This window comes from Engystomops pustulosus, chromosome 1 (genome assembly GCF_040894005.1).
Source record: "Engystomops pustulosus chromosome 1, aEngPut4.maternal, whole genome shotgun sequence".
Classification (NCBI taxonomy): domain Eukaryota; kingdom Metazoa; phylum Chordata; class Amphibia; order Anura; family Leptodactylidae; genus Engystomops; species Engystomops pustulosus.
Window position 1 is genome coordinate 183,095,712 of NC_092411.1, and position 17,077 is coordinate 183,112,788.

The following is a 17,077-nucleotide window of genomic DNA, read 5'->3' on the forward strand; positions in this document are numbered from 1 at the left end:
TACAGACATGTAAACTCACAAGAAAAGATGTGCCATAACAACCCAAAAATAAATTTCAAAATTACTTTATTAATTTACAAACAACAAAGACCAGACAGACAATATAAAAACAATTAAAAGGTGTAGTCACTACACCAAAGAACTCGATGTGGTGAGTGTGATAAACTCACCAACAACCATCCCTGGTTCCAATAGTCATGAGGGTTACTGCTCAAATACACACAGAAATGAGGTGAAGATAAACATCCCCAATTCATATGATACAATAAAGTGCATATAGGTAAACAATAATGTTATTGTTTACCTATATGCACTTTATTGTATCATATGAATTGGGGATGTTTATCTTCACCTTATTTCTGTGTGTATTTGAGCAGTAACCCTCATGACTATTGGAACCAGGGATGGTTGTTGGTGAGTTTATCACACTCACCACATCGAGTTCTTTGGTGTAGTGACTACACCTTTTAATTGTTTTTATATTGTCTGTCTGGTCTTTGTTGTTTGTAAATTAATAAAGTAATTTTGAAATTTATTTTTGGGTTGTTATGGAACTGTATATTTTATCATTGTAATCCCAGCCAGAACTTTTTTGGTCTCTGTGACAATTGGATTTTTAAAATGCTGGGTTGTCATAAGAATCAATATTAACACTAAAGCTTCATTACAGACACATTTGATAACTGTTATAGCTGATCATTGTAGCCTAGGACTAAAGTACAATAAATTACCAATATCCAGGGGTCCGTTTGTAACTAGGGGTTGTATGTAAGTCGAGTGTTCTTAAGTAGGGGACCGCCTGTATTAAAGAAGAAAAACTGAAATATCACATGGTCATAAGTACATAAGTGAATTATGTTGTGGCACTGATATAGAATCCCACAATATGTTACTCTGCACTTGCGTAAGATGGATGAATACAACATACCATACAGTATCAAAATAACATTAGTTAATAAAAATAGTAATAAAATACGACAAAAAATTTAAAAAAATTGATCCTCCTATGAGGTAGCACATTAAGTAGGATTATATAATCAACTCATATTAGATGAATCTCCTGTACTGATATCTAACCAAAGGTCCCATATAAGAAAGATGATGAGTTGATAAGATCTGCTTCCATTGTAGATTCAAAGATATAAGTAGTGTATAACAAATTTATGAAGAAATGATGTCACAAAAATGTTTCCAAGTGCTATAGAAAGATATAACGCTCCTCAGCTCTCTCCAACAATACAGGTATTAAGTGTACATAGAAACCTACATGTTTATCTTGCAATTGCCATGCTGTATGGAGTGTGGTGAACGGTGTCTTTTGCGCACATGCGCGTGGCGCTCTGTTGGCGCACTACAGGTGAAGGAGACTAAATGCTGCTATGGATCCTGTTGAGATGCCGCTTTGGAACCTGTTGAAAATGGAGGTGACTACCTCCCAAGAGGACTTTGCACAGAAGACCAGGTGAAATGTGGATCCTCCACCAGTTATAGCACAGATCTTGTCAGATCTAACAAGTAAAATTGAAGATTCTGTCTCACTTTTTCTTTGCTTTATACTGGACCCATGGCCATTGTCTGGGCCTGGAGGCAGCCGGGGCCCAGAAAACTGGAGTGGCTGGCAGTTGCGGCCTAGGCACGCTAGTGTCACGGTGCTGGCAGGTCTCCAGCAGGCAGTGTGCTAGAAATTAGATGAGGGAGAGGCTGATGTACTGGTTCTCCCTGGGGCAACCCCTTATTGTCTGTAGTATTAGTCCCTGGATGATAGATGGGGGCACCGTTGATGATGACAGCCGTAGCAGGGACCAGACGGAGGCAACGATGTGCAAAAAATAACTTACAGTTCTTTATTCGAACCAACAGCAGACAAAGGCCTAAACGATTCCTTACAGATGGTCGATTACTGGGAGTGATCTTGGAGAGTGAACCTCAGGAGTTAGGTCACCAGCCTGGTTGCAGATGCAGGCTGGGATGTAGCTGTGTCCAATGCTGGAAGCTGCAGCTTTAGTCCTGGTTGTTCTGTGTGAGCTCACTAGAGATGTGAGGCACAGTGTCTCTGGTCACTCAGTGTAGAGTTGCTCCTGTGTCAAGAGATGTGCTCTCTAGGAGAGCTGGGCTCCAAGAGCGACCTCTCTGGGTGAGAGGTGGTGGTAAAGAGAGCTTGGCATTTCCTGTCCAGGGGTTTTGTTACTCCCTCTGGTCAGGTGGTGGCTCACTCTCCAATCACACTCCAGTTTACAATGAAGCATGAAATTGGACAATAACAGTATGCAATAATATTAACACTTGCCTATCCAGGCAGTATCTACCGCTGCATATAACCTCTTGGTGTACTGAATGGTACAAGGGGCTTATTCGCAACCACTCCTCTGCCATGCACATTGGCAGGGGTGTTGCACATGTCACCACATTTTGCACAGTCACTCTCTGTGACTCAGGGAAAGGTTTTGAGCCAAAATTTTTGCCCTGCGTTTTCCAAAATACACTTATTAACCACCATATATAGGAGCCATTGTCTGCTGCTGCTGTGGCAGTCTGAAGCTGAGCCGTGATTGGTCGCTATTCTGTCTCAGGTCATTAATATGTGTGAGCTGTGATGGATAGAAAGAGACAAACAGGTTGTGACAAGGACCGACTGACAGACAGGCTGTGACTGGGACTGACTGACAGACAGGCTGTGACTGGGACTGACTGACAGACACGCTGTGACAGGGACTGACAAGCTGTGATAGAGACTGGGTTATTGTCTCCGTGCTGGCGCACTAGCTGCCGCACTCACTGCTGCAGGCGTAGAATAAATGCGGCGCAGCATCCTGCCCCGCCTCTTCATGTATGCCGCTGCGACTATGCATGAGCGCCAGCAAATGATAAATGTTCCCTAATGAGAGCATGCACACCCTATATATTCTATATACTCACAAAGACCATGCACACCATATATAAACTGTATATACACATAAACCATGCACACCCCATATATATATATATATATATATATATATATATACTGTATATACATACAAACCATGAATATGTTATATATACCGTATATACACACTGAGATCATGCACATCTAATATATACCGTATATACATACTGAGATCATGCCCACCCTACATATATACTGTATAAACATACACTGAGAGCATGTGCATTCTATATATACTGTATATACACACACAGAGCATGCACAGAGCATGCACACCCTACATATATACTGTATACACACACACTGAGATTATGTACACTCTATAAATATACTGTATACATACTAGAGATGAGCGAGCACTAAATGCTTGAGTGCTCGTTACTCGAGTTGAACTTTTTCCGGTGCTCGAGTGCTCGTTTCGAATAACAAACCCCATTGAAGTCAATGGGAGACTCGAGCATTTTTCAAGGGGACCAAGGCTTTGCACAGGGAAGCTTGGCCAAAAACCTGGAAAACTCAGAAAATAATGGAAACACCACGGAAATGGACAGGAAACAGCAGGGGAAGCATGCATGGATGCCTCTGGGGCTGCCTAATCACACCATTATGCCAAAATTATGGGCAACAGTATGGCGATGACAGAGTGACCCAGTGAGGTGAGATAGCATCTAAAACACCCAATAATTGACCCTGAAACTATAGGGGAAGGCATGCGGAGGCAGCGGCAGGCTAGAGAGTGGCATGGCGACATACCCCAAATGGACTCAGGCTTCAAACCAATTAAAAAAATTCCTTTTGGCAAGGATAACGCATAGCACTGTATGTATCAGTATTTGGCCTGGTTATGGCGGCTGAGAGGAACCAAAGCAGGTGAGCAAGAAGCGCTGAAATGATTTCCTATGTGAACAAAAGGTTGACGGTATATTTAGTCCATAACACAGCATGGCGGCGACAGAGTGACCAAGTTCCATAACGTATCTGGTGAAACACCCGAAAAATGAGCCTCACACAGCTCGTTTGCTAAGGTGACGACATGTGGAAGCAGCTATGGAAATGACTTTTGGAGGAAGCTATAGAGAAGACATGTGGAGGCTGCTATGGAGATGTGTGGAGGCAGCTATGGAGACTGTGTGTTGAAGCAATGGCACCAAAGGTGAACGTAAGGAGGTGAGAAAAGAGGAGTGAAAAGATAGATTTTAGAGGTAAAAGGTTATAGGTTGTAGGTTAAAGGTTGCTGCAGTTCAAACAATGTTAGTTGGATCTTGTAATGGAGCTGTCCTCTGCCAGGCAAGCTTTCGCCTGTCTAAGCCCCTGCCTCTCGGCTCCTCCCCACCCAAAATGGACCTGGGGGCCCGAAGCGTTTACTTTAAAAACATTATAATTTTCAAAGCAAGTGGGGGCTACAAACAGCATTTCTAAAAACATTTTGGTAAGATCAAGTGTAGTATTGTTCTTATAAGTATTTGGCCTGGTTATGGCGGGGGAGGGAAATGTAAAGAGATGCGCAAGTAGCGCTGAAATAATATCGGTCAATAATAAAAGTTTGGTGGTATATTTTGTGGATAACACAGCAGGGTGGCGACAAAGTTAACAAGTTTGATGTGGAAGCCGTTAAAACATTTTGCCGGACACAGCTCGTTTGCTAAGGGGACAATGTATGGAGGCTGGGGACGTGTGGAGGCTGCTATGGAGACAATTAAATTCGGATAGTGCCTGTATGTGACAGTCCAAAACAGTTTCAAAACAGAGGAGCGGTTAGGTGGCCCTCCAGAAAAATTAAATAGATATAGTACAATAGCCAGAGCCAGTTGGCCCTGGCAAAAAAAAACCAGTTGCCTCTGCTTTAGTGTACAAAGAGGAGGAGAAGAAGGAGAAGGAGGAGAAGGAGGAGGAGGAGTACATACATGAGAATTATTCAGATTGAGCTGCTTTCACCTGGTGGAGAATGGAAATCATGAGAAATGCATGCTTGATTCATCTTGACAAGCGTCAGCCTGTTAGCGCTGTCAGTCGACAGGCATGTACGCTTATCGGTGATGATGCCACCAGCTGCACTGAAAACCCACTCTGACAACACGCGGCAGGGCAGGCAAGAACCTCCAAGGCGTACATCGCCAGTTCGTGCCAGATGTCCAGCTTGAAACCCAGTAGTTGTAGGGAGCTGTGTGATCATTTAGGACGATAGTATGGTCAGCTACGTACGCCCTCACTATCTTTCTGTAAAGATCACCCATACTCTGCCGAGACTGTGGACAGGTGACAGTATCTTGCTGGGGTAACATAAAACTGGCAAAGGCCTTGTAAATCGTACCCCTGCCAGTGCTGGACAAGCTGCCTGCTCGCCTACTCTCCCTTGCTACTTGTCTCGCAGAAGTAGGGAATACTGTATCAGCTTATGCTGGTATTCATGCACTCTCACACTCCTTTCCTCTACAGGGATGAGAGTGGAAAGATTTTGCTTGTACCATGAGTCCAGGAGAGTTAACACCCTGTAATCGGTGCTGGAATAAATTCTCTCAACGCGTGGGTCACGGGATAGGCAGCCTAGCATAAAATCTGCTATATGCGCCAGAGTCCCAACGTGCAAGAATTCACTCCCCTCACTGGCCTGACTCTCTTCCACCTCCTCTTCTTCTGCCCATACACGCTGAACAGTTAAGGACTGAGCAATGGTCCCCTCTTCTGTCTCGCCAACATTCTGCTCCTCTTACTTTTCATCCTCCTCCAGCTCCTATGATACGCACAGAGAAACAGACCGGAGGGTGCTCTGGCTATCAACAAGAGAATCTCCTTCCCCCGTCACGACTTTCTGAAATGCGCACAGATGCGGCGCACCTTCGTGAGCAAATCAGACAGATTGGGGTATGTCTTGAGGAACTCCTGAACTATGAGATTTAACACATGGGCCAGGCATGGCCCATGTGTCAGTCTGCCGAGTTGCAAACCGCCACCAGGTTATGGCCGTTGTCGCACACAACAAGCCTGGCTTCAAGTTCAGCGGTACCAGCCACAGATCGATCTGCGCCGTGTTGCCCTGTAATAGCTCTTGGGCGGTGTGCCGTTTATCGCCTAGACTCAGCAGTTTCAACACCGCCTGCTGTCACCTAGCGACGGCACTGCTGCTATGCCTAGAGCTACCGATTGATGGTAATTTGGAGGAGGAGGTGGAGGAGGGGTGGGAGGAGGAGGAGGCATGGTAGGCCTGAGAGACCGTGACTGAGGTAGGCCCCGCAATCCTCGGTGTCGGCAGTACATGAGCGGCCCCAGGGTCAGACTCGGTCCCGGCCTCCACCAAGTTAACCCAATGTGCCATCATCGATATATAGTGGCCCTGCCCGGCAGCACTCGTCCACGTGTCCGTGGTTAGGTGGACCTTGTCAGAAACGGCAGCAGTCAGGGCATGGATGATGTTGTCTGACACGTGCTGGTGCATGGCTGGGACGGCACATCGGGAAAAGTAGTGGCGGCTGGGGACCGAATACTGAGGGGTGGCTGCTGCCATGAGGTTGTGACAGGCCTCGGTCTTTACCAGCCTATAGGGCAGCATCTCCAGGCTCAGTAATTTGGAAATGTGGACATTGAGGCCTTGGGCGTGTGGGTGGGTGTAAATGTATTTCCTCTTGTGCTCCAGCGTCTGTGGTATAGACAGCTGAATGCTGCGTGTGGAGACATTGGTGGATGCTGTGGAGGATCATGGAGATGAAGGTGTAGTTTTCAAGCAGGAGGTGTCCTTGGCAAGGGTCTGACTAGCAGAGGCAGCGAATGACACAGGGGAAGGAGCAGTGGTGTGCCCGGCCGGAGGTGAACGGCCTTGGTGCCATTGAGTGGGGTGTTAACATTCATATGCCTGCACATATTGGTGATGGTTAAACTGGTAGTGGTGGAACCCCTGCTGATCCTGGTGTGGCACAGGTTGCACACCACAGTCCGTCAGTCATCCGGTGTTTCTTTAAAGAACCTCCAGACTTCAGAAAATCTAGCCTTTGCCGCGGGAGCTTCACTACGTGAAACATTTGGCACTGATGCACCAGCTCTGGCCCTGCCTCTCCGTCTGGCCCCACCACTGCCTCTTCCAACCTGTTCTCGTATAGGACTCGCCTCCGTCTCACAAGCACTGTGTTCACCCGGCCTATCAACCCAGTTTAAGTCTGTCACCTCATCATCCTCCGATCCCTCAGTCTGCTCTCCCCTCGGACTTCCTGCCCTGACAACAAGGTCATCAGCAGGTGGTGTCTCACCCTGCCCAGGACCACAGCCTCTGACCCCTGCAGTAATTGGATGCCCACGCCCTCGTCCTCTACCTCTAGCCCTCGGGTTCAACAGTTTCAAAATTAAAGTCTATTTTATAGACAGAACAGAAATATAAACTGTACATTTTTTTATTTTTTTTTATTTTTATAGAACAAAACGTGCTGTCGAAATCACACAGCAACCACAGAAGATGATTGCTATGGCTAGTTTCTAACCTACATTGACAGCACACAAAAGGATTTTGTGCTGTGACCGAGTCTGTAACTTTAACTTTTGAAAAACGCTAATGTAGCCCTAACAAGGGCTGTTGGGTTCTTGGAGAATCACTCCTGCCTAACAATAAGGTTCTTTTAGAATCACTCCTGCCTACCAGTAATCTACTAGAACACCCTAACGCTATCCCTGACCAGCAGCAGCTCTTTACCTAACGGCATCCAGACAGAGAATGATCCGAGCAGCCACCCACTGCTATCCACATGTAAGTGTACCATGTGATGCTGGGTGTACTGCAGAGTCTCCTGGCTTGTGATTGGCTATGTGTCTGGACGCCAAAAATCTAAACGCCGCAAGATGCCATTTTCTCAAGCGGGCGAAATGCTTGTCTGAGCACCGAGCAGTTGTGAGTACGCTAATGCTCAAACGAGCATCAAGCTTGGACGAGTATGTTCGCTCATCTCTAATACATACACATAGATAAAAAAACAGTACAATACATACTTACATGCACCTATGTCAAGGAAGAGATGTCTTCAGCCCCAGCACCCAGTACAGCCATGTGCATCTACTACAGAGGGGTGGTAGGGGATGAAAGCACAGGCAGGAGCTCATTCTCACTTGATCTTCTAGCTTCATGATGCACCCCTACTCCTCCTCTGACAGCTGTTGGCTCCACTTTCCGTATGTTAGGTGCGCCCGTGAAAACACATAGGGGGGCCCCTTTGAAAGGCAAGCGGTGGAGGCCCCTGGGCACACGCTCTTAACACCCCCTTCCCCCTCCCCCATAATCCCGGATGGACAAGCCGATCCTAATATAAGTGCAGCTGTGCTGATATGCCACAAGTGTTTCGGAGGTTCTCCCCCCCTTTTTCAATGACAGAAAAGATTATATATTTGTCACCTCCTCTTCCTCCCCTGCCAACAGTGTGCAAAGCAGTAATGAAAGCACCAAACCTAGAATATAAGACATATTTTCAGTTAATTTACATTATTTTGTTAAGTATATAATTCCACATTTGTTAATTCATAGTTTTGATGCCTTCAGTGTGACAAGTTTTATAGTCATGAAAATACGGAAAATTATTTGAATGAGAAGGTGTGTCTGAACTTTTGGTCTGTACTGTATAAAGGGCACAGCTCCCTATTAGTACTACTACCACTATCCTGTATATATGAGCACAGCACAGTACTACTACTATCCTGTATATATGGCCACAGAAGGGTACTACTACTATACTGTATATGTAGGCCCAGCTCAGTACTGCTACTTACTGTACATATGGGCACGGATTAGTACTATTACTCTAATCTGGCACCGTACAGTACTACTACTTCTATGCTGTATGTATGGGAACAAATCAGTACTTCTACCTTTATCCTGTATATGTGGGTGCAACCTAGTTCTACTTTCCTTTCACATCTATCATCATGGACAGCATTGTAACATGAAAGTGTAAAGACTTTGACGGCTTTCACCAAATATATCTTGTTGTAAACCTAAAGAAGAACCTGTGAGGTCCTAATGGACTGGTGGTTTACAGTTGCAAGTGGCCCTGTATGATTACTGACCATGACTGCATTAAAAAAAAGAAATGTTTATACTTACCTTGATCCAGGGCTCTCAGCATCGGCTGCTAGTGGAATAGTACACCCTGGCTTCACTGCATAAGCTCTGTAGGTACGCAGTCTGCACTATTATGGAGGATTACTATATATGTGAATTTGAGGGCCCTGTAAATATGTAAACTAATTGTATATATGTTTACAAGGACTCTGGTGCTGATTTATTTAATAAGCTGTGTCCTGGTGCTGTATTTCTGTATGGTGGTTCTGGTGATGTATTTATATGCTACACTATTACAATAATTCATAGCAGATATTATATTTTAATTTGAAAGACACTCTTTTAATAAATGGTAGTGGGGTCACTGTAAATGCTGAAATGAATTCCGAGACCAGCCTCGAGTCTAGACCAATGTAATGGGAGGGCACTGCATACACTATGATCTATACATCAGGTAGTGCTGTATGGAATATATTTGAGGACGACTGATATGCTACAAGTGTTAGAAGTAATATTACCTGGGTATTAGATGTAAAGAGAAACCTCTACAAAGATGTAAAGATTTTTGAGATTTGCCCTGTAGAAAAAGTTACCTAGAAACTTCCCTGCTTATGAATAAAAGCATGATTCTGCTCCACTTTAGGTAACTATGTGAAGACCTCCCTCTATCCCCTCCTTCCCAGTCACCTGTCCACATAGAAACACTCTGTGCTATGACTTCTTCTTACACAAATGAGAGGAGTCATACACACAGAGCATTGGCTGCTATGGGTTAGCCTTTGGCTAAACACGCCCCTTCTCGCACACGGCCCGCCCATGTTACTAAGGAAGCCACCAGCCTGGTGATAGCAACATGGAGGAAGAGGAGAGTGGCGCTGCCATGGATGGGATCATCACTGAGTACAACACGTATGAGGACTTCCTAGACTCGCAGATCACCTCTCTAGACCTCTTCTACCTCGAGGTAACTAGTCAGCTATGAGACCAGCGTGTGTGATGCAATGTATGAGAGCACAGGGAGGGGGAGGGGCACAGGGAGCTCCGTGCTGTCATCTGCCCAGTTACCTCTCATCTATAGGGAGTGACATCTTCCTCCCATCCAGCGGCTCTGACTAAAAGGAATTAAGAAAAAAAATGAAAACTACTTAAGAAAGATAAACAGAGGTATAGTGAGCTCCCCATGGTTCCTGCATGAGGGTAAACAAGTTGTATGCATGGAGTATATGTAACAAGTACTCAGCTCTGAACAGAACTCCCTGAACATCTAAGTTATATGTATAGACTATAGTGGAATGAGCACATATAACACACACGAGCATGTTAGATGGGGAATGAGACAGTATATTTGTAGATTATAGTGGAATGGACTTATAGTGCACATATTTAGATGTGTACAGGGTTCCCTGAGCATCATAGATAGGGAATGAACATGTTTTATGTGTAGATTATAGAGGAATTAACATATATTACATGTATTTAGATCTGTACAGGATTCCCTGAGATTCCTAGATGGGGAATGAACATCTTTATATATATAGATTATAGTGGAATTAACATATATTACACATAATAAGCTGTGTGCTGGGTTCCCTGAGCCTCATAGATGGGGAATGAACAGGTTTTATATGTAGATTATAGTGGAGTGAACATATATTACACATATTTAGCAGTGTACAGGATTCTCTGAGCGTCTAGATGGGGATTGAAAAGGCTGTATATGTAAATATTTAGTTGTGTAAAATTACTTTATTCAATATAATTCACACATGCTTATGTCTTATCTAGGATACTGAGAAATTAATATTTCTAATAGACCTTCACTGCACTATAATCTACACATCACCTGTTCATTCCTCTCTAGGATGATCAGGGCATTCTGTACATAGCTAATTATGTGTAATATATGATCATTCTACTATGATCTACACATTTGACCTTTTCATTCCACAACTAGAATACTCAGGAAATTCAGAACACCACTTAATATGTGAAATATATATATACAAATTCCACTATGATCCACACATACAACCTGCTCATTACCTATATAGCATGCTGAGGGAATCCCATACACAACTGAATATGTGTTATATATGCTTATTCCACCATAAATCTACACATACAACCAGTTCATTCCCCATATAGGATGTTCAGAGAATTCTGTACACAGTTAAATCTGCATAATATATGTTCATTTCACCATAATCTACACATACAGCCCATTCATTCCTAATCTGTGATGCTCAGGAAACTAGGCACAGCTGTAGAGATGTTCATGCCCCTCTAATCTGTACATACAACCTGTTCATTCGCCCTGTAGGATGCTCAGGAAATCCTGTACACGGCTGTATAGATGTTATATATGTTCATTCAACTATTATCTACATATTCAACCTAATCATTCCCTGACTTGGATGGTCAGAAAATTCTGCACACACAAGTATATGTCATACATGTTTATTACACCAGGGGTCGCATATACAGGCAATTTTACCCCCTCAATAAAGCCCTTTTCGCCCCTGTCGAGCTGCGAACTGTCCGTTTAGAGCTGCAGCTCACGGTCTGACGTAAGGTCCTGTGACCATAGCAGTGTTCCGGTTACATGACCTTACACAGTGGCTGGGAGGATCCCTTCCTGTGACCATGGCCGTGTGCCCACATGCATATTCAGTCAGGGGCGTAATTTGAGGGGGTGCAGAGGTTGCGGTTGCACCCGGACCCAAGAGGTTTAGGGGGCTCTTATGGTGTCACTTTCTCATATTAGAAAACTATTACTATAAACCATACATTATAGATCGGGGGTCTTGCACAGACTTTGTACTGGGGCCCATCAGCTTCTAGTTACGCCACTGTATACAGCCATCGGCACGTTCTGTTCACACTGACAGCCTGATGCAATATCATCAGTCCCATACTGAAAGCTGAGGGGACAGAAACATGCAGGAAAGATGTGCATCCTCTATGAATGTCCTTGTACAGATCACTATCTGCTGATAACATTGATCCTATCAACGAAAAGCAAGAAAAACAAATATAATGTGCTCACTGCTAGCTGTAACCCAAATCAAAAAGTAAAAAAACATAATTGTTTTGAACCCTTTCACGACCCGTGACGTAATAGCACGTCACGGGTCGGCCGCGGGTGCATGGAGAGGGCTCACGCGCTGAGCCCTCTCCATAGCCGGTAAGTCTTTGCTGCATATTGCAGCAAAGGCTTACCGGTAACACCCGTGACGTCATCGGGGAGCGGCGTTCCGTCGCCATGGCTACTTCAGGTTAACCCATGCATTACAATGTGCTATCAGCACATTGTAATGTATGAGTAGTAAAATCCCCATATACTGCCATACTGTAGTATTGCAGTATATGATGGGATAGTGCAGACACCCTAGGGTTAAAGTACCCTAGGGAGTCTGAAAAGTACTAAAAATAAAAAAAATAAAAAAGTTAAAAAAAAAAAATTATAATAAAAAACCCTAAAAACTCAAATCACCCCCCTTTCCCTAGAACTGATATAAATATAAATAAACAGTAAAAATCATAAACACATTAGGTATCGCCGCGTCCGAAAATGCCCGATCTATCAAAATATGATAACGTTTTTTCACTGCGTTTAATTCCTTAACGGAAAATCGCGCCCAAAGTCGAAAATGGCACTTTTTTGTCATTTAAAAAAATTAAAAAATTCTATAAAAAGTGATCACAAGGTCGAACAGTCCTAAAATTGATAACATTGTAAATGTCATCAAAATCCGCAAAAAACGACACCACCCACAGCTCTGTACACCAAAGTATAAAAAAGTTATTAGCGCCAGAAGATGGCAAAATTCCAAAAAAAATGTATGAAAACATTAAAAAACCTATACAAATTTGGTATCCCCGTAATCGTACCGACCCAAAGAATAAAGTAGACATGTCATTTGGGGCGCACAGTGAAATCCGTAAGATCCAAGCCCACAAGAAGGCGGCACAAATGCATTTTTTTTTACCAATTTCACTGCATTTGGAATTTTTTTCCCGCTTCCTAGTACACGGCATGGAATATTCAATACCATCTCTATGAAGTGCAATTTGTTACGCAGAAAATAAGCTGTCACACAGCTCTGTACATGGAAAAATAAAAAAGTTATGGATTTTTGATCATGGGGAGTAAAAAATGAAAATGGAAAAACAAAAAAGGGCTCTGAAAGGGTTAATTAGAAAGGAGTCCAAAAAGTAAAGTTACCCCAGCCCCCTCACTTAAACAAAAATTGTAAAAAGTTGAAAATCCCATAGTCTGGGGGTCAGAGGGCGCAATCAGCCATAGTCTGTGTGAAGGAAACAGTGACGTTTTGGACCCCTGAAGGGTACGCGAGGTCACTTAGTTATCCTTTTATAGACACTCCCAGAACGCATGGGTTCTGAGAGGTGCAGGAAGGAACTTTCAGATGTGGCACAACAATAAATCACAACCCTGAATGGCTATAAGACTGCTTTCACTATTCTTAGTGAAACAGAATCTTATCAACCCGGTTAAGCTGCCACTAGTTCTCCTTTAATATTAGCCCGGTTTCTAACGGGATTATATGGGTTGAGGAACCAACCCGGTAGCATGAATATGAGCGAGACATGGAGGTTTGGGTTCGGTATTGAGATAAAAGAGCAAGAGCTGGACAGTAGCTATGACTGGGCTGTTACTATAGATGGTTATAGTCTTTTTAGAAAGGATCGTATAAATAAAAAAAGGGGGAGGGGTTTGTTTATAAGTGAATTCTTGCCTCAAGCCCGTCCTGCGAGATGACATCAGTAACGCAAATGTGGAGTCCCTATGGGTGGAGATAAGAGGAGGGAAAAATAAAAATAAAATATTACTAGGGGTTTGTTATAAGGCTCCAAATATAATGGAGGCAGCAGAGGAAATGCTGATAAGTGAAATGGATGCAGCTTCAAAGCATGGTGAAGTACTTATCATGGGGGACTTCAATTACCCAGATATTGACTGGGGGGCAGAAACCTGCAGGTCCTTCAAAGGTAGCAGGTTCTTGTCAACAACAAAAGACAATTACCTGTCGCAACTAGTCCTGGAGCCAACAAGAGGGGGGGCACTGCTGGACCTTATCCTTACCAACAGACCTGATAGGGTATCAAAACTACAGGTTGGGGGGAACCTGGGGAATAGTGATCATAATATCATTGATTTTGTATTACGCTTTACTAAGCACGTTAGTGAAGGGGCAACCAACACTCTAAACTTCAGGAGGGCAAATTTTCATCAACTAAGGGAAGACCTTAAAGGCATAGACTGGGATAATGCTCTCAAAGACAAAAGCCCCCCCCAAAAATGGGACTTTTTCTCATATATTCTGAAAAAGTCCTGTGAGAAACACATACCTTATGGGAAAAAGCATAAAAGGAACAACAAAAAGCCTATGTGGCTAACTAGTCTTGTAAGGAAAGCAATAAGCGAGAAAGATAAAGCGTTTAAGGTGCTAAAACGTGAAGGTAGCGATGAGGCATTACAGGATTATAGAGAGAAAAATAAATCCTGTAAAAAGCAGATAAAGGCCGCAAAAATAGAGACTGAAAGAAATATTGCCAGGGAGAGCAAAAATAATCCCAAATTATTTTTCAAGTATATAAATGATAAGAAACTAAAAACAGAGAGTGTGGGTCCCCTTAGAAATAACATGGGGGTCATGGTGGAAGGAGATGAGGAAAGGGCCAATCTACTGAATGTCGCCTTCTCAACTGTCTTTACCCAGGAAAATCCCCTGGTGGAAGACACAATGAGGAATAATGTAAATTCTTTTTATAATGCCAACAGTTTAACCCAGGAAGAGGTACGGCGCCGCCTCGCAACCACTAAGATAGATAAATCACCTGGGCCAGATGGCATACACCCCCGGGTTCTGCATGAATTATGTACGGTGATAGACAGACCGTTATTTTTAATATTTGAAGATTCACTTAGGACTGGTTATGTTCCACAAGAATGGCGCATAGCAAATGTGGTACCAATATACAAAAAAGGATCAAATAGCGATCCTGGAAACTACAGACCCGTAAGTCTAACTGCTGTGGTGGGGAAAATATTTGAGGGGTTTATTAGAGATGCTATCCTGGAGTATCTCACTGTGCACAACCTTATAACCCAGCGTCAGCATGGGTTTATGAGAGATCGGTCCTGTCAGACTAATCTGATTGGTTTCTACGAGGAGGTAAGTTCAAGACTGGATCTGGGGGACGCTGTGGATGTTGTATATCTGGACTTTTCAAAGGCATTTGACACCGTGCCACATAAAAGGTTTGTATATAAAATGAGACTGCTGGGAATAGGAGAAAATCTGTGTATCTGGGTAAGTAATTGGCTTAGTGATAGAAAACAGAGGGTGGTCATTAATGGCACATTCTCAGATTGGGTTGATGTTACCAGTGGAGTGCCACAGGGGTCAGTATTGGGGCCACTTCTTTTTAATATTTTTATTAATGACCTTGTAGTGGGTTTACACAGTCAAGTTTCAATATTTGCAGATGATACTAAGCTGTGTAAAGTAATAAATACTGAGGTCGATAGTTTAGCATTACAGAGGGATTTGTGGAAGCTTGAGGGATGGGCAGAGAAATGGTTGATGAGGTTTAATGTAGATAAATGTAAAGTTATGCACTTGGGCCATGGAAACAAAAAGTATGATTATGTTCTAAACGGTCAATTACTTAGTAAAACTGAAGCTGAAAAGGACTTGGGCGTATTGGTGGATGGTAAACTTAATTTTAGTGACCAGAGCCAGGTGGCTGCTGCTAAAGCAAATAAAATAATGGGATGTATCAAGAGAGGAATAGATTCTCATGATAAAGACATAGTTCTGCCCTTATACAAATCCCTGGTCAGACCACACATGGAATATTGTGTACAGTTTTGGGCACCAGTATATAAAAAGGATATAGTAGAGCTGGAACGGGTGCAGAGGAGAGCAACCAGGATTATTAGGGGAATGGGGGGACTAGAATACAATGACAGATTACAAAATTTGGGATTATTTAGTTTAGAAAAAAGACGACTGAGGGGAGACCTCATTACAATGTACAAATACCTGAACGGACAGTACAAGGATCTCTCCAAAGATCTTTTTATACCTAGGCCTGTGACCAGGACAAGGGGGCATCCTCTACGCCTAGAGGAGAGGCGATTCTACCATCACCATAGACAAAGGTTCTTTACTGTAAGAGCAGTGAGACTATGGAACTCTCTGCCGCAGGAGGTTGTTATGGCCGACTCTATGTACATGTTCAAGAGAGGCCTGGATGACTTTCTGGAGAGAAAAAATATCACGGGTTATGGGGATAAAACATTTATTTAATTCTTGAAGGTTGGACTTGATGGACTTGCGTCTCCTGCCAGCCTTATATACTATGATACTATAACACAGGTTATGTTTTATATTTAATTCCCTTAAGGGCGCACTAGTCAAAACAATACATACACTCACCGGCCACTTTATTAGGTACACCTGTCCAATTGCTCGTTAACACTTAATTTCTAATCAGCCAATCACATGGCGGCAACTCAGTGCATTTAGGCATGTAGACATGGTCAATACAATCTTCTGCAGTTCAAACTGAGCATCAATATGGGGAAGAAAGGTGATTTGAGTGCCTTTGAACGTGGCATGGTTGTTGGTGCCAGAAGGGCTGGTCTGAGTATTTCAGAAACTGCTGATCTACTGATCTTCACACACAACCATCTCTAGGGTTTACAGAGAATGGTCCGAAAAAGAAAAAACATCCATTGAGCGGCAGTTCTGTGGGCGGAAATGCCTTGTTGATGCCAGAGGCCAGAGGAGAATGGGTAGACTGGTTCGAGCTGATAGAAAGGCAACAGTGACTCAAATCGCCACCCGTTACAACCAAGGTAGCCAGAAGAGCATCTCTGAACGCACAGTACGTCGAACTTTGAGGCAGATGGGCTACAGCAGCAGAAGAACACACCGGGTGCCACTCCTTTCAGCTAAGAACAGGAAACTGAGGCTACAATTTGCACAAGCTCATCGAAATTGGAAAGTAGAAGATTGGAAAAACGTTGCCTGGTTTGATGAGTCTCGATTTCTGATGCGACATTCGGATGGTAGGGTCAGAATTTGGCG

At 43.5% G+C, this 17,077-nt stretch overlaps 1 protein-coding gene across 1 annotated transcript in view; it reads left to right on the forward strand.

The window, feature by feature from the left end:
• Positions 1 to 9,762: 9,762 nt before the first annotated feature.
• The window catches only part of CFAP299 (cilia and flagella associated protein 299), a 281,113-nt gene continuing 273,798 nt past the window's right edge, over positions 9,763 to 17,077 (forward strand). Inside the window, exon 1 of the mRNA XM_072126591.1 lies at positions 9,763 to 9,921. Within this exon, the coding sequence (XP_071982692.1) occupies positions 9,811 to 9,921 (111 nt within the window). The 5' untranslated portion in view covers positions 9,763 to 9,810. The remainder of the gene's footprint in view (positions 9,922 to 17,077) is intronic.